The sequence below is a fragment of the Netta rufina genome (assembly GCF_964035555.1).
Source record: "Netta rufina genome assembly, chromosome: W".
In the NCBI taxonomy this organism is placed as follows: Eukaryota; Metazoa; Chordata; class Aves; order Anseriformes; family Anatidae; genus Netta; species Netta rufina.
Genome location: NC_140139.1, coordinates 11,101,126 through 11,119,914, shown reverse-complemented (window position 1 = coordinate 11,119,914; position 18,789 = coordinate 11,101,126). Strand labels below are relative to the sequence as shown.

The window sequence follows — 18,789 nt, the reverse complement described above, 5'->3', positions numbered from 1 at the left end:
CTGAAGTCATTCAGAACTGTATAGTGAAAACTTATTTTTTAGGTAGTCCTGTGTGGAGTTAGAAGTTGGACTTGATGATCATTCCAACTCAGGATATTCTATGATTTAAAATGCCTCCTCAGTTCTTAATGCTCAGGGGAGGAATATGCTCTGCATGAAAGCTGTACTTTCTTCCACTGTGTAAGGGAAGTTTTATGGAAAACTAGCAAAGAAATTTCCACTGGTGCAAGTTATACCAGTTACCACAAATATTTAAGGATGAAACAATAATATTTAAAATTAAGTCAAGAGACAACTTGATTACTCCCAATACATCTGTTTGTTAACAATACTACAGTAAAATGTTTAGTACTGAATTAATATAATCAATTGAATTTTACTTCTAATCTTAAAATTTGACAATCTGTTAATCATATACATATAAAATCAGAAATTCCTTTCACACACATGCACAGTATTTGAAATTATCACTAAATGGGACTCAAGTGAAGAAAATCCTATGCTGAACAGTGGTATGAAATGATCTAATTTGAAACTCACATGGTTAAGTAATGTAGAAATCTTTGATCCATCTTGGATATTCTTCTCCAAAATATTCAGGACCTTTACCGTTTTATCTGTTGAAAGCTAAAACAAGAAAACAAATCAAGCAACTGTAGACACACAAAGGCTTCCAAATTGCTGAAAAGATGTCTATGGATGAAGGATAGAAAATGTTGTGTAATTCCAGCATTAAACTTAAATCGTAAGCGCTTTTGAGATAAGGATCAGATTTTGACTTGTCAGTTTCTGGCACAGCACGACTGAGAATGCTGATAATAACTAAACTAGTGAAATATGTTCTAAGATTGCAATGAAACTGCATTTTTCAACCAAATCCATAGGAATAGGTTTAAAACTGCATATCTGTAAATAATGTATAGTTATACACTCTTGATTCTAGAAATTGAAATTTACCAAAACCAAGTATGAATCACTAATTCTAGCTGACCATATAGAACTTAGAAGAAAATCCAAAACTTATGGACAAACAGAAATAAAATTAATTGATATTTGAGTGCTAATACAGAGGAAATGTATTCTTAGTAATCATGTTGACTTTGAAAAACTAGCATGTTGGAAAAAAAGTAACTCAAACTCACTTACTGATGTTCTACAGAATTACAATCAAATAATCTGTAGAATATGCTGAACTCCAGAAGAACCAGTTTCACTCATACAGATAATAGTGGTGCTCACCTTTAGAAGCAACACATTTCTGACTTTATGTACACGTGTATGTACAAAACTTAGGGAATAAAGGTTAAGGGTGAGAACTATCAAGAAGGATCAAGACGGCAAAATACTCAGGTTGAAAATATCCTACAAATGAAGGTAGGGAGGACTGAAGAAAAGGCCAGGAAGAATACCTAAATCTTGGGTTAAAGAATATCCTTTGGAGTGACTTGTATAATAAGTAGCTTCACAGACACTTCATAAACATAGTAAGTGGTCAAGAGCAGGCAGAGTTAAGAGTGTAACATAAGACTGCCCTAAGCCAAGAGTTCTAGGAAGATAAGGAAAGCAAGAACATTGTTTCTAGAGGTGTGATACCAACAGTTTGCACCAGCACAGAAAATTCCCTTGAACCAAAGTCAGGAAGAGCATGACAAAGAAACCACAACATGTAGTCTACAGAACATGAATCTTATTACTTGGGTCATTAAATCTTTTAAGTTTGAAAGGGTTTTCTGGAGAGAGGGTACAAATAGGCAATTCGGTATGATGCTAGATGAACATCATATATTTACAATGCACTGACAGATTATATTAGAAAGGGTGGATTTTTTGACTTTGCTGGTAAGGTCTGTTTTACTGTGGTTGCTTAACACTAGCTATAACGAACAAAGACTATAGATTGATGAGCTTTTGTGAAAATAGATTAATAATTTTAGATTTTACTGCTCAGACATTTGTGTTACATATTGGTACATTGTGCATTGTGCTCTCAGTCACTGCTGACACTGAATGTTATTACACTAGATATGTGCTTTTTGTATATTTAACAAAATTAAATGTTCAAAAGAGGCAAAGACTATGAAGATGTACCTTGTCCATAATGCCCATTGCCTTGATTTTTGCAGATTCACTACCCAACTCGCTAAGCTGATGTTTTCCCAGTAGCAATTCCTGTGGAATCTCATCATCATCGCCTTAAAAAAATGAAATAAAAAAAAATAAATCACATTTCTAATAAGACTTCAAAAAAACCACTATTTACAGCTAAGATGAAAAAGCAAACACAAGAAAACTTGTTAAAGTACTGATTTTACGTCTAATGAAGACTGACGGCCATGACTTTTAGTTGTTAAAATGACTATACTTGTTCAATATGACTGATCATGTGCTCTGAAATATCATTCAACAGCCTAACATCAAAACCCATTTATTGCAGCTCTTGCATTAAGTACCACCCTCATTTCAGTAAAACAAATCTTAAATGATTGTAGTTCTAATTCTGAAATTCAAATCTTGGTCACAATAATAGATTAAAAACACATATATCTTGGGATACACTGTGTTCTACTCACAATTGCCCTTACAAAAAAAACACATGACATTAGAAGACACTGAAATCATTGGTTTGTAATATGTTTCACTTTTAAATCCAAGGGTGTAGACATGATTACTTTAAAAACTAGTCATTTGTTTATTAGGTTCCTCCCCTTGTTCTAATACTGTGACAAAGATGGTAGGAAAGAAATTATACAAATGCTCCATTATCCATTTCAATTGATAGTCATCTTGGTCAACCGAAACTGCTTCACTGGACACTGACACTAAGCTGGCCAATTTTCCAGTGAAAGGGATAAGGAGTACACATAGATTCAGTGTCTCAGCCATAAGTGTACAAGCACTGTGGCAAGGCCACAGCAGATGCACTCTAGTAGACTATTATTTCTCTCATTATGATTTATGACCCTTTTGGATTTTGCAGGAAGAAGGAAGGAAGATCATCTTCCTCTTGTAGCAAATGATATTGTAAAGGTAAAGGCTCCTCCTACTTAAGGTGGAAGCCATATAAACACAACATTCCCTAGCATGTATCACAGGCAATTAAATCGAAAAGAAGGAAGTCTGAAAATACTGAGATGCAAATTTTTTAGTGTTTCTTGTATTTCTAATTAGGGGAAGCATTTCAAAAATTTCTGACATATTACCAAAAGCTGTAAAATCCATGTCTTCCAGATTTTCCAAAATATTTTCCATTGAAGCAGTAAACCTTTTAAAAGTTGAGGAATCCATCATTTCTGGTGGGGAAAAAAAAGTATATATAATTATTTTTATATAAAATACATAAAATCCAAACTGAAGAAAATAAGTCTTCTAAAGTTACCTTCAGGTGTTAGTTTAGGTTCATAAGCTTTCCTTTTCTTTTGTTTTTCTTTTTTCTTCATTTTTCTAGCCACTAATTAGAGAATAAAGAGTGAAACAAATACTTTCTGGAACTGAAATAAAAGATTATTTACATTTCTCATGCTCATATTAAATACTGCATATAAAGATGCTTTTTAAAGCATTTTAAAATGTTCAAATTATTAAAAAAAAAACATATTTTTTTCATAATACTAGTGTATTTTTAAAGGATAATGATCAGTTACCCTCACTGAGACTAGGAAGAGGAGAATAATCATCCATATCAGAGTCATCAGGACTACGATTACGGTAACGGCCACTACCAGAATTCCTCCTTCCTTCATGATAATGACCACTTCTCCTGTGGTCACCAGAACTTCTTCTGTCATGTTCTTCATATTCCCAAGCTTCATCTCTATCCTTTTTATGTCTTTTTCGAGAAGCTAGAAATTAAATGAATTTTCATTATAAGTATAAAAATTCTATTTTCCATAGCTCAAAAGTATACATTTACAAGTTAAACATTAGCATATAAATGTTCCATAAAACAAGTGAACACTAAAACCATTATATAAAGTTCTGTTATGGCATTATTTTAACAATTCAATTTGAATTACATGAAAACCATGCCTGAAATTGCCAAAGACAACAGCAAACACTTAAAACATGAGTTTAAAGGGCACTTGTCCTTTTAAACAAAGGAGAGTAGAACAAAATAAAATAATTTTCATCCTTTCATAAGAGAACATTAAGATAATTTCTTCAGTTATGTAATTGGGTCTATTAATAGACATCCATGTTACAATTCAGTGTTTGCTTTGCCTATCTGACACAGGAAGTTTCAATGAGACTTAGCAATCTAGCTGCTTCTATTTTCTGCTTAGCAATCTAGCTGCTTCTATTCTATTCTGTTTTGCGAAGACACCCAAAAAATTGTCTTGAAATATATATTGCAGTTAATTCAGTGTAAAGGAGAAAGCTGCAGTCACAATTCCAGTATGTATATATCACTGAAAGTTATTATAACCAGTTTTCAGTCAGGACCAAAAGGCACAGCAGAAATCAATGTTGAAGAAATTGGGATAAATGTTCTCTATAGAAACAGAGATTTAGTGGAAATAAGATATCAGGGGAGGGGAACTGAGAGTTCTCTGTTATTTTCAAAGATAGTCTCATGCATCTTTAAGGGGAGAGGGTGCTAAGAAGTAATAGGAAAAGGATATGGATGAGGACGTAGTCTCTACTATTTAATGTAACAGGATAACTGGGCTAGCAAAGAGATGTCTAATATAGACTGTGATGTGAAGATCAAAATGTCTCCAAAACATTACATTCTAGACTAGCAGAGTATATTATTCTTGTGAACAGGTATATAACAGCCCTTACATCTGTATGTGTTTCTACCAAACTCTCCTGAAGTTTAGGGAGGTATGACTGTGTGCAGGGTTGTTTCTGAGCAAAATGGCTCCAAGCATTTATACAGAACTGGAACAGAACTGACACGGAATTTCCACAACCCCAGTTTATTGAGAAACATAGGAAAGATATACATACCAGAATATAGCCAATGGACAGCCCATGCTAAGTACAAATTAAAAAAAAAATTGAACCTGAGGTGATACTCTGCACTGCACACTAGAGGGCTTCCACTTCTGAAAACAATATTAAATTTCTGCAAATAAGTGGTTCAAGACTTTAAAGTTGTAACTTAGCTCAGGCTTTGAGCTGTACTGCTTCTGAATCAGACTTGCTTCTGGAGGCAGTACAGTCATGTTCCTGATGCCTGAGCTACTAAACAGTTTCAGTTCTGAAATGGTTGACAGTTAACTGCAACTGAAGAAATGGAGGGCTCCACAGTTTATAGATCATCAATAGCAATTTAAATTCTGTAAGAAGAATTCTGGCCCCAGCTTTGTCTCTATAAGAAAAGTAACTTCCAATATCACTTTCCAGCAGAAATTTAAATTGACCATTTTATCAATGCTGCATGATAAAAGAGAATGTATTACAGTTGTGTTGGCTCTGCAAGGCAAAAAATATGAACATGGGAACAGCTATTACCATTTAGACATTTTATCTACTTCTAAGTAAACTTTGTAGAGCAATTGAATAAAAAAATGTAAGCTTTAATAACATTTCAAAAATATTAAGTTTATACATAATTTTAATTTCTCATCATTTAATGGAATGAGATGCTCAAAGAAACTTATGTTCTATAACAACCACTCCTTCATATTTTTTAAAGTTTAATTTTAGACAGCAAATTCTGAAATTGATATTTGAAACAATAAAATCTATTCGGTGTAAAAAATTCCATTCTCTTGATCATTTTGTCTCATTTTAATTCAGTTCTACAGTTTCCTTTAAGAAATATTCTAATTCATTTTTAAATCAGATGTCTTCACTGAATTTTTTAGAATGATGGCCAGATCTCTTGACTGTATATAATGAACCTAGATTACCTTAAAGCATATAATTACTGTGCAAGATTTTCTTAATTTGCATTACTTCATATTTAAGAATTTCAATAGCCACTGTGGCTAAAAGCTAGATTAAGATGTCTCTGAAATTTGTGACAATCCTCTCCATTCCCAACCAACTTAAATAATAGCAGTAGAAACAGAATGACATACTACTTACATTCAAAAGCTTCTTCACTGTCATTATCTTCATCAGAACTGATTTCAGTATATTTTGGTTTCTCATTAACTGTGCTACGTTTGCGCTTGTTCATTTTCACACGTTCACAAAGTGGCATGGTGGATTCAATTTCTGCCAGGAGCTCAGGAGGCAACTCCTTTAACACTGACTGATCTATGCTACCTATTAACGGAGAGTAAGAACAGTAAATGTGAATCTGAAGATAAAAAAGGGCCCAACACTTCAACCCTTTCTCAGGAACCGCTTACAGTATATTCGCTAACAATTCCGTGGTTAGGTATACCTGGATGTATTTGACAGGACTTTCTAAAGCTGTATATATTGTTCACACCGCAACTAGAAATTAACATAATAAATTGCATAAACATCTCATTCAACAAAATATTTTGTCAGGCATATAAATAAAACAAATTCAAATTGTTGAATTACATTTGTAAAACAACATCCCTGCTCTACTTCCACAAAATTTAGTCTTATTTTTGTTCATCCTCTGAACTTAACAGGTTTTCCTGAAAGTATAGGTAAATTAATGATTCAGCGTGCCTCATTACAGCTCAATTCATTCTCAATCATATTATTTAGTGTAAATAAAACAGTAATCTTCTCTTTTCCAATATGTAGGGACAATCTGTGGCAGAATCTCCAGGTTCTTATCCCTAAATATAAGCCAAATCATTGACATCCCAAACTCTGTCTCGGGTGATTTCTTACCTCCTACTAATAGCTTTTTTTTTCTTTTTTTTTTAATGCAACCCACATTTTTGCTTGATTTTGCTACAAAACAAAGTTGAAAGAAAGATTTTTTGTTTAATATAGAAAAACAGCAAGCTGGACCACATCAGGTTTCTTTTCCACTGAAGTAAACAGACAACATTGCACCATTCTCATCACATTTTGAAACTGATATTAGACACGTATGCAGTCAGCACAAAGGAGATTTACAGTGAAATTTTATTGTTATTTGATGTCTTATTATTTATCAAAGAGCCTTACTGCACAGATTTGAAGACTAGTGGACTGAATTGTTAACCTTTTTCCAACAAAATAAATACCTCTGTCACAAGCGCTTCTCTCTCCTTCCCCAAGGTATACTCTATTATTTAGATACATAAGAAATCACCTGCCAATTGTGCTATATCAATGAAATATGTATATTGATATGTATATATATTTTCTAGATTTACTTTTTAATTGCATTCACTACATCAGTAACATAACTTTCTAAAATTTATTTCAATTATTACAGTAACATCCCACCTCCTAATCCAGTCTTAGTCTTCCCCCATATTTTTAAACACATTTAGCTGGAATTAGAATAATCTTAATATTAGAAAATAATTTCCAGCAATACATTAAAAAAAAAAACAAACAACAAAAAAAAAAAAAAACAGATTTCATATATTTCTGGTTTCACATCTCTCTACATCCAAAGTTGCCTATAAACAATGAAACTAGTAATCAAAATTATTTTTTTATAATTCTCAAGTATGTTCAAGGAAGTCATCTCACTTAAGTGCATTTTAAAAAAAGAAGTTTGAATTTAAAATATTGATTACTTTGAACATTTTTGAAACGAGGTAGGGAAATATCTTTAGAATAGACAAGGAAAGTTGTGCCTGCTTCCCCCACACCATGGTCATTTGCTTTAAATTGCAATCCTTAGATATTCACCTCCTGTCAAAGGTACCTAAATTCTCAATATTGTTTTCAAAAATGCTACAAAACATTTCACAGTGTGGTTATTCCTTGCTTGCTAGGCACTTGACTGAAGATAAGAAGTATGCCAGCACAGACAGAATAGTTTGTGCGTACTACCAGCTGACTGGATGTCAGCCAGGTCTAATCTGGAGGTTGCACAAATGTGTTTGAGCAGTGGCGTCCCCATGCTAAGTGTCCATGTCCCTTTGTATACATATGCAGCATCTGAGGAGAGTTAGCTTACATCCAGCCCCAGACAAGAGGGAAAATTGTATTTATGTATTTTAAGACAATTTCCACAGGCACAGACCATTCACCAAAGGGCCTCAGAACCTGGTTCTCCTAACACAAATGCTCAATTTTAAGCACTATGGGTAAATTCATTGAAGTCAGTGCAACTACTCACAGAGCATAAAACCTACAGGAAATCTGGCCAAAGACACTGCAAAAACCAGCTATAAGTAAAGAAACAAAAGCTGCAGTAAGATTCATATAGATGTTTAAAAGCCATATGCACATACACCAACAAGAGTATTTTCTACAAATATATATTTAAGCCTTTCCGAATCTATTATGAAAAGTAAATTTAAAAACAGAATAATTAGTTAGATCACTTGGAGAGGAAATGAGAAAAGGAAACAAATCAGTAATGGATTGTATATCCAGCTTGGCAAGAGTTCCATGACTGAAGACACCTACTCAATTTCAAAACTATGTCTGAATGTTTCATGATGTTTCATGAATAAGGTCATGATCATTGCTTTGAGGAACTACTAGAACAATTTGTTCTTTATTTTGCTTACACTGTGCACAAAAAAATGTCTATGAAAGATGAATAGTGATTTATTTTAACTAAGAAAACCATTAAAAACAAACAAAAAACCCTAAACGATAAACAGAAACCACAGGCTACTACTCTCCTATCTCCTAGGAATATCTATTCTTGCTTTCCTTATTGATTTTGTTCCTAGGGTAGAACAATACTCAATCTTTAAAAATAAGTCAATTGCTACCAGCTTAATTAGACATCAAAAAAAAAAAAATGCAAGTACTTTAAATATTTGGAAAAATAACCATTTCTTTCTCAGAAGTCCCAAGTTTGTTTGTGTTTTTTTTTGTGTTTTTTTTTTTTTTTTGTTTTTACGTTTTTCAATGCTAAATTCAACTAATTGATTGAACTGCACTTTCTCCAGTTACAAATATTTCATGTGATAGTATAAGCTTCCCCTTTATTCTGTTTATTAGAAAATATGTAAGTAATTCTTTATTTGAGAAGGGAATAGTAGAAAAGAGAAAAAATTGAATTATTGTAAAGTTCTCTATAAGCCATCTTTAAAGATTTTGTATCTATCACAATGTTCCCTGGAACAAGACTGCTACATGTTTCCTTAGGTGCTGAAGATTATAAATAACCAAATCTAAAGAGTTTTACTCATGCAGTTATGCATGACTATGTGTGTATCAACAATTCTGATATACGTGGAAAAGGACTGCACATCCTTTTTTGAATTCAAGGATATTATATACTGCAGGAGAGTCAAGAGTTTATATTTATTTTACTTTACTATTTATGTTATGTTGAATAAGGACCATCCAATCTTCACTAGAAACATCTTACTAAATTCATTCTTTTACAGCTCCATATTTTATTATAAATGTACTTATTCATAGTAGTAAAGAAATACTTAAGAGAATCCAGTTTATCACAAGAATTGTGTCACACAGCAACAAACATTAGGCTGTAAAAAACACGCCTTTTCAGTTTACAAGATCCTTTTCAAAAATTATTAAAAGAATATATAACATAAAACCCCATGAAAGTATCTACAAAAACATGTATGATCACCTACACTTTTTCAATTTGTTTGATATATTTTCTAATACTTGGTACCTCCTGTTCCTGCTTCCACTTCAATCAGCTGCATTTGCCTCTAGTTTGTGTGGCTTTTTAAATAGCAAAGGAGAAAGTAACTTTACCAAAAAGTTAGTCTACAAGATAATAAGAATGTAATAAGAATGCCCCCAGAAACTAGGCTTTCTGAAAAACTGTTGTGGTCAAAGGAATAACTCCCTCCCTCTACACCCCACCCCCACCCCCGTATGTTTTCCACATATAGTAGAAAGAGTTCTACAAATACTTAGTGAATATAATTTTTCCCTTCTTTACATATGGCTTAAAAAATGGAAAGGCATGGATATGATTCAAAAGTAAAGCACTGCTTTTTGTTCATAACTTGATGTTTGGTTTCAAGTTTGTAGAACGGCCTTTAACTTTAGCTAATGTTTTCTAAAATCAAATCGTTAGAAGTATCCAAGCTCACTTTGCCTTGAATTTGCAAGTCAAGTAGATCTCCCTGATTCAGATAGATACATCCATTACCAGACTGCCTTCAAGAGAGGTTGAAGAGGAAGGAGGGGGGAAAAAAAGTAATAACATTATGGACAGAATCACAGAATCACAGAATTTTCTAGGTTGGAAGAGACCTCAAGGTCATCGAGTCCAACCTCCAACCTAACGCTAACAGCCCTCCACTAAACCATATCCCTAAGCTCTACATCTAAACGTCTTTTGAAGACTTCCAGGGATGGTGACTCCACCACTTCCCTGGGCAGCCTGTTCCAGTGCCTCACAACCCTTTCAGTGAAGAAGTTCTTCCTAACATCTAACCTAAAACTCCCCTGGCTCAACTTAAGCCCATTCCCCCTCGTCCTGTCACCAGGCACGTGGGAGAACAGGCCAACCCCCACCTCGCTACAGCCTCCCTTGAGGTACCTAAAAAGAGCGATAAGGTCACCCCTGAGCCTCCTCTTCTCCAGGCTGAACAAGCCCAGCTCCCTCAGCCGCTCCTCATAGGACTTGTTCTCCAGGCCCCTCACCAGCTTTGTCGCCCTTCTCTGGACCCGCTCAAGCACCTCGATGTCCTTCTTGTAGCGAGGGGCCCAAAACTGAACACTGGACTCGAGGTGCGGCCTCACCAGAGCTGAGTACAGGGGGACGATCACCTCCCTAGCCCTGCTGGTCACGCTGTTCCTGATACAAGCCAGGATGCCGTTGGCCTTCTTGGCTACCTGAGCACACTGCTGGCTCATATTCAGCCGACTATCCACCATCACTCCCAGGTCCTTCTCCACCAGGCAGCTCTCCAACCATTCCTCTCCCAGCCTGTAGCTCTGCTTGGGGTTATTGCGCCCCAGGTGCAGGACCCGGCACTTGGCCCTGTTGAACTTCATGCAGTTGACCTCAGCCCATCGGTGCAGCCTATCCAGATCCTCCTGCAGAGCTTTCCTACCCTCAAGCAGATCGACACACGCACCTAACTTGGTGTCATCTGCGAACTTACTGAGGGTGCACTCGATGCCCTCGTCCAGATCATCGATGAAGATATTAAAGAGGACCGGCCCCAGCACCGAGCCCTGGGGGACGCCACTAGTGACTGGCCTCCAACTGGACTTGACTCCATTCACCACGACTCTTTGGGCCCGGCTATCCAGCCAGTTTCTAACCCAACGAAGCGTGCGCCAGTCCAAGCCAAGAGCAGCCAGTTTCTTGAGGAGAATGCTGTGGGAGACGGTGTCAAAAGCCTTGCTGAAGTCAAGGTAGACCACATCCACAGCCTTTCCCTCATCCACCCAGCGCGTCACTCTGTCATAGAAGGAGATCAGGTTCGTCAGGCATGACCTGCCTTTCATAAAGCCATGCTGACTGGGCCTGATCGCCTGCTTGCCCTGCAAGTGCTGCATGATGACTCTCAGGAGGATCTGCTCCATGAGCTTTCCTGGCACTGAGGTCAAACTGACAGGCCTGTAGTTTCCCGGGTCTGCCCTCCGGCCCTTCTTGTAGATGGGCGTCACGTTTGCTAGCCGCCAGTCGATTGGAACCTCCCCTGATAGCCAGGACTGTTGATAAATGATGGATAGTGGCTTGGCCAGCTCCTCTGCCAGTTCCCTCAGTACCCTTGGGTGGATCCCATCCGGCCCCATCGACTTGTGCACATCTAAGTGCCGTAGCAGGTCACCAACCAGTTCTTCATGGATAGTGAGGGCCACATCCTGCTCCCCATCCCCTTCCACCAGCTCAGGGTACTGAGTATCCAGAGAACATCCGGTATTGCCGCTAAAGACTGAGGCAAAGAAGGCATTGAGCACCTCCGCCTTTTCCTCATCTCTTGTAACTAAGTTTCCCCCCGCATCCAGTAAAGGATGGAGATTCTCCTTAGTCCTCCTTTTTGTGTTGATGTATTTATAGAAACATTTTTTGTTATCTTTAACGGCAGTAATACTTTTGGACTTTTATTGGATCCATTCGATATGGACAGCAACTATATTTTGACACAACAATCAGTGCCACCCATACAAAAACTTCAAACTAGCATAGGTCAGCTTTTCAGAATCAGAAAGGCTGTTCATGCCATTAAATTAAAACCAACACTAATAAACTGTTACCTTGTCAGTAATCATTTATTTTTACTTTCCAAACTAGAGAAAACAGATGTACAGTTTACATTTTGGTGTGATTTCCTATGAACTAACCAGCCATCAAGATTCAAAAACATTTTAAAAAAACAAACTCCAAATTTGAAATATACCTCAGTGTGCAAATTTAACAATACCCTTTCCACTGCATTTTCCCTTAAAATGCTCCTGTATGTTGTTTATATTGTGCACTGAGTCCTTGGTGATGCAAGTCCCTTGTCCACTGGCTTCATACTCCTCCAAATAATTCTGTGCCCTGGACAAGTTTCAAGAATGGAAGGGGAATCACAAGGCAATGGCAGTTCTTTTCTCAAAGAGGAATTTAAGGCATGGGGAAGACACATAAGACTCATAAGAAAGAAGTTTGACTTTTATCTCAATACCATATCGTTAGCTGAAAAACACACAGCCAAGATAAATACTGACCAAAAATAATCCAAGTAATAGTCCGTTTACTTCTGTGGCTTTCATTGCTCCTCTCCCACTCTACCTTAAAGTTTGTGGAAGGGTATACAGCTATAATATATATAAACCCTCTATCAAGCCCCTTAACCTCACCTTTTGACTACATTCATGAAGGGATAACTCTTGAGGAACAAGATGCATGGGTGCAGCTGCATGTGTACCCCCTCAAGAGGATGGAGACTCAAACCCCTCAGCACCACTGCCCAAGGGACTGTGCCCACAGGAGTCTCTGCGGCAATAGATTTGGCAGGAGGAAGAGGAAGCATATCCTGTATCATTCCTTAGAACCTGCTTGAACACATATTTCAAAATCATTTTTCCTCATCTACCCCAGTACTGGCACAAAGGGAAGGTTCCCAGACTCTGGCTAATAAAATGAGAGGTTCAGCCTCCTTGTTTATATTCCAGTCCTCAGCTCTGGCTTTGAGAAATGAGACCCAGCCAGGTTGGTTGGTCAAAGAAGAATCTGGACACAGCAACTGAATAAATCCCATGATGTAGCAGAGGTCATAACTGCCCACAGCTAAGCAGCACAGAATCAAAAATGATTTTATAATAGCATAAAATATTCCTAGAAGCAGGAATTGTGTTTTGAACTAACCCTATTTTAAATTGGATTTAAGCTAAATCACAGCAATGATGTTGAATGTGATAAGGCCAGAAGAAGACGTTTTATTGAAAGATGGATGGATGACAGGAAAACCAAAGGGCAAGAAATACAAGCAGATAAGGAAAGAAAAATCAAAATGTACTAAGCTACATGAAATATGAGAGATGGGAGAAGAAATGTAATAGTAATGCTAAAGGCAACACTAGAAAAGATGTTATACTTTATTAAGAAATATAAGATGAACTAAATAAAGAATGCTTATGAAAATTACATTTCCTAGTCCATTAAAATGTTTATAACTAAAAATAGCACAGAGTAAAACAGTGAATAGTATTTCTTTTAATTGGAGTGAGGACACTGGAAATCGCATGGATATTTTCTGTATCAGTCAGTTGTTGACGAGTAGACTCTGGCTTATAAAAATATCACTTGATGAATTATGAACCTTTTCAGACACTGGAGTTCACCTATTTAGCATAATATATCATAAGTTATCAGAAACTTGGACAAAACACATAAAACTAAAAATACACATGAAAAACATGAAGTTCAAAAGACACCTTCTCCAAAATCTGTCTGGCTGAACATTCGAAACTTGATTTGTAAGAGAAATGTAGGGAAATACTCATATTTTCAGGATAAAAAGTAAATATCTAACAAGGAGGCTCACATATTTTTTTTTTTTAAAAGTAATACTCATCTTGAATTATTCAGTCTTTAAGACTCAACAGTCAGGTTAGTAGAGAATAGATTTAGACCAATAAATTAACTATACCAATACCACTCTGTACACATGCACATAAACCATTATATATTCAGAAAGAGGATTTCTATATCATTTCTCATCAAATCACCTTTGAAATAAAACACTTCAATCTCACATTCATAAATAATGCGATAGCTGTAATTGCATTCATAAATAATCCTGTATACAGTTCAAATCCTCTCCCCTGCCAATTGTTTTGTCTATTTTCAGACATGACAGCTCTGTAAACACTATGTAAGAACTATGTAAGAAATTTAAATGCTTTAAATGACAAAATTTATAAAAGGAACACTGACCACTGAGTAACACTGATTTCACAATATGAGATGATCTACTTCAGTTTGAAAACAAAGCCAAAATTATAATCAAAAAGAAATTATTGAAGAAAAGCAATCATATAAAAAAGCATTAACTCAGCAAAAGAGAAAAACAATCAAACCTAACAAGAAGCTATATCTCATATTATCCTCTCAACATTACTAATTTAAATAAGTCAGCCAGTTGTTTACCAGTTCCTTTCTTCTTTCCACATACACTAGACCCTAGAGACAGCAATTGTCTGAATGTCTCCTAAAGACAAAACCTTTTTGTAAGTTTATCATCACACAGCCTTGTCCTGGATCCAGCTGGGATAGAGCTGGGATAGAGCTAATTTTCTTCATAGGGGCTGGTATGTTGCCTTGTTTTGAATTTAGGACAAGAATAACGTTGATAACACACATTTTAATTGTTGCAGAGCAGTGCTCACACAGAGCCAAGGACTTTTCAGTTTCTCATACCACCCTGCCAGTGAGGAGGGTGGGGGTGCACAAGGAGCTGGGAGGGGACAGAACCAGGACAGCTCAACCAAACTGCTCAAAGGGATATTCCATGCCATGTGATGTCATGCTGAAAAATAAAACTGGGGGAGTTGAACAGGAGGGTTGCCTCTGCTTGGGGTCTGTCTGAGCATCAGTAGGCAGATGGTGAGCAATTGCATTGTGCATCACTTGTTTTGTTTATTCTTTTTTGTTCTTATTATTCTTTGTTGCCTTTTTTCCTTTTTTTTTTTTTTTTTCTTTCCTCCTTCTTCCCCCCCCCCCCCTTTCATATTAAACTGTCCTTATCTCAATCCATAAGTTCTTGGCACTTACCTTTTCAATTTTCTCCCCCATCCCACTGGGGGTGGATGAGTGAGCAACCATCCATGTGGTGCTTAGCTGCCTAACAGCTTAAACCACAGTGGTCCTTCTAGCGCCCAATGCAAGGCAATACAATGGAAGAAGTATTTGAGAAAGGGAAGAAAACAGTCCAAATCCTTCTGAAGGCTGGTTTTACCATAAAACAAAATAAAGTCAAAGGACCTGCACGAGGGATCCAGTTTTTAGGAATAAAATGGCAAGATGGACATCATCAAATCCCAATGGATGTGATCAACAAAAAAACAGCTATGTCTCCACCAACTAGCAAAAAAAACAAACACAAGCTTTCTCAGGTATCGTGGGGTTTTGGAGAATACACATTCCAAATTACAGTCTGACTGTAAACCCACTCTACCAAGTGACCTGAAAGAAGAACAATTTCAAATCGGGCCCCGAGCAAGGACAAGCCTTTGAACAAATTAAACGGGGGATATTTCATGCAGTAGCCCTTGGGTCCTTTTGAGCAGGACAAGATGTAAAAAACGTGCTCTACATCACAGCTTGTGAGAATGGCCCCACCTGGAGCCTCCGGAAGAAAGAACCAGGGCAGACTCATGGTCAACCCCTAGTGTTTTGGAGTCAGGGATACAGAGGATCCGAGGTACTGGCCGTGTATGAAGGGTTCAAGCTGCTTCAGAAGTGGTTGGTACTGAAGCACAGCTCCTCTTGGCACCTTGACTGGGCTGGATATTCAAAGGGAGGGTCCCATCTACACATCATGCAACTGATGCTACATGGAGCAAGTGGGTTGGATTGATCACACAGCAGGCTTGAATAGGAAAACCCAGTTCCCCAGGAATCTTGGAAGTAATCATGGACTGACCAGAAGGCAAAGATTTCAGAATATCACCAGACAAGGAGGTGACACGTTCTGCAGAGGCCCCACTGTATAACAAGCTACCAGAAAATAAGACACAATGTGCCCTGTCCACTGAAGGGTCCTGTCGTATTGTGGGAAAGCATCGGAGGTGGAAGGCTGCTCTATGGAGTCCTACACAACAGGTTGCCGAAACTGCTGAAGGAGAAAGTGAATCAAGCCAATTTGCAGAAGTGAAGGCCATTCAGCTGGCTTTAGATATTGCTGAACAAGAAAAGTGGCCAGTTCTCTGTCTCTACACTGATTTAAGGATGGTAGCAAATGCCCTGTGGGGGTGGTTACAGCAATGGAAGCAAAACAACTGGCAGCGCAGGGGCAAACTCATCTGGGCTGCTGCATTGTGGCAAGATATTGCTGCCCAGGTAGAGACCTGGTTGTAAAGGTATGCCATGTAGATGCTCATGTGCCCAAGAATTGGGCTACTGAAGAACATCAAAACAACCAGCAGGTGGATCAGGCTGCTAAGATTGAAGTAGCTCAGGTGGACCTGGACTGGCAGCATAAAGGTGAATTATTTATAGCCCGATGGGCCCATGACACTTCAGGCCATCAAGGTAGAGATGCAACATACAGATGGGCTCGTGATCGAGGGGTGGACCTGACCATGGACACTGTAGCACAGGTTATTCATGACTGTGAAACATGTGCTGCAATCAAGCAAGCCAAACGGTCAAAGCCTCTTTGGTATGGAGGACGATGGCTGAAATATAAATATGGAGAGGCCTGGCAGATTGATTACATCACACTCCTTCAAACTCGCAATGGCAAGCGCCATGTACTTCCAATGGTGGAAACAACCACCGGATGGCTGGAAACATATCCTATGCCCCATGCCACCACATGGAACACTATCCTGGGCCTTGAAAAGCAAGTCCTATGGCGACATGGCACCCCAAAAAGAATTGAGTCAGACAATGGGACTCGTTTGCAAAACAACCTTATAGACACCTGGGACAAAGAGAATGGCACTGAGTGAGTATATCACATCCCTTATCATGCAACAGCCTCTGGGAAAATCAAACGATGTAATGGATTGTTAAAGACTACACTGAAACCAATAAGTGCTGGGACATTCAAACATTGGGATACACATTTAGGAAAGGCCACCTGGTTAGTCAACACTAGGAGATCTACCAACTGAGCTAGCCCTGCCCACTCAAACCTGTTATGTACTGTAGAAGGGGATAATGTCCCTGTAGTGCACATAAAAACATGTTTGGGAAGACAGTCTGAGTTATTCCTGCCTCAGGCAAAGGTAAACCCATCCGTGGGATTGCTTTTTCTCAAGGACCTGGGTGCACTTGGTGAGTAATGCAGAAAGATGTCGAAGTTTGATGTGTACTCTCAAGGTGATTTAATGTTGGGTGAGAATACCCAATGATATGAATTATACAGCATTATATGTCAATTGGCATGATATACCATCACAACTATGGTTGCTATATGCCTTATCAATGGTATTACCACAAGAGTCACCCAGATTAATGACGAATTAATCTTGATGGAACCAGGCAAGTGCAGCAGTGATGTGACCAGAGATGGCTCCAACACCACTCACCATCTTTCCTGTCCAGAAGGACCATTATGACCAAAATCATAGACTAAAATGAACTTAATGAACATTTTAAATGGACATTTAAATGGACATTTTAAAGGTTTGGCCCACAGACTAAGGGGATGATATGTGTTTGTGTATCAATGGATGGAAAGAATGGTGGCAATTAATGAGAATATATTGGAAAGTGTAAGACCTGAGCATGACATCGATGGTATGGAATAAGGGGTGGATATCGTCCTGGTTTCAGCTGGGATAGAGTTAATTTTCTACCAAGTAGCTGGTATGGTGCCATATTTTGGATTTAGGATGAGAATAATGTTGATAACACACTGATGTTTCAGTTGTTGCAGAACAGTGCTTACGCTAAGTCAAGTACTTTTTAGCTTTTCATACTGCCCAGCCAGCAAGGAGGCTGGGGGTGCACAGGAAGCTGGGAGAGGACACAGCCAGGACAGATGACCCAAACCAGACAAAGGGATATTCCATACCATATGGCATAATGCTGAACAATAAAACAGGGGGGAGTTGGCGGGGGCACCATTGCTTGGGGGCTGGCTGGGCATCGGTCAACTGGTGGGGAGCAACTTCATTGTGCATCATTTGCTCTGTTTATTTTATTTGTTATTTTTTCCTTCTTTTCTTTCTTGTTTTTCCTTTGTTATTAAACTGCCTTTATATCAGCCCATGAGTTCTTGCACTTCTCTTTTCAGTTTTTCTCCCCCATCCCACTGGAGGGTGGGGGAGTGAGTGAATAGCAGTGTGGTGTTTAGCTGCCTGCTGGTTTAAAACCACAACAAGCTTGAAGTGTAGAGACTCTGTAAAAGTGATGTATTTATAGCATAAGAGAGGCAAATGGTATTTTTAAAGTCTGTTCTTGTTGTATGATGTCAAAACATCTCTTGGCAAACCACATTTCAGTCCTAATTAAAAATATAAAAGAATCTTAGGGCTTGTCTAAGTAGCATATTCCACCTCTTCAGTTACACTGATTTCGTTAAAACAGTTACCGTCCCTTATATAGGCACACTTAAACCAGTTTAATTCATACATATACCCATTATATTTAACTAGATAAATTACCAGATTAGACTCATGTAGCAGAAA

The 18,789-nt window shown here is 37.8% G+C and overlaps 1 protein-coding gene across 4 annotated transcripts in view; it reads right to left on the bottom strand.

Moving 5' to 3' along the window:
• LOC311220786 (nipped-B-like protein) overlaps positions 1-18,789 on the bottom strand; it is a 194,445-nt gene that overhangs the window by 43,216 nt on the left and 132,440 nt on the right. For all 4 annotated transcript variants that reach the window (XM_084304368.1, XM_084304367.1, XM_084304369.1 and 1 more), the window contains 6 exons: positions 6,037-6,219; positions 3,642-3,839; positions 3,377-3,448; positions 3,201-3,290; positions 2,089-2,192; positions 541-627 (listed from right to left, as the gene is read on the bottom strand). In XM_084304368.1, coding sequence (XP_084160494.1) covers positions 541-627; positions 2,089-2,192; positions 3,201-3,290; positions 3,377-3,448; positions 3,642-3,839; positions 6,037-6,219 — 734 coding nt within the window. The remainder of the gene's footprint in view (positions 1-540; positions 628-2,088; positions 2,193-3,200; positions 3,291-3,376; positions 3,449-3,641; positions 3,840-6,036; positions 6,220-18,789) is intronic.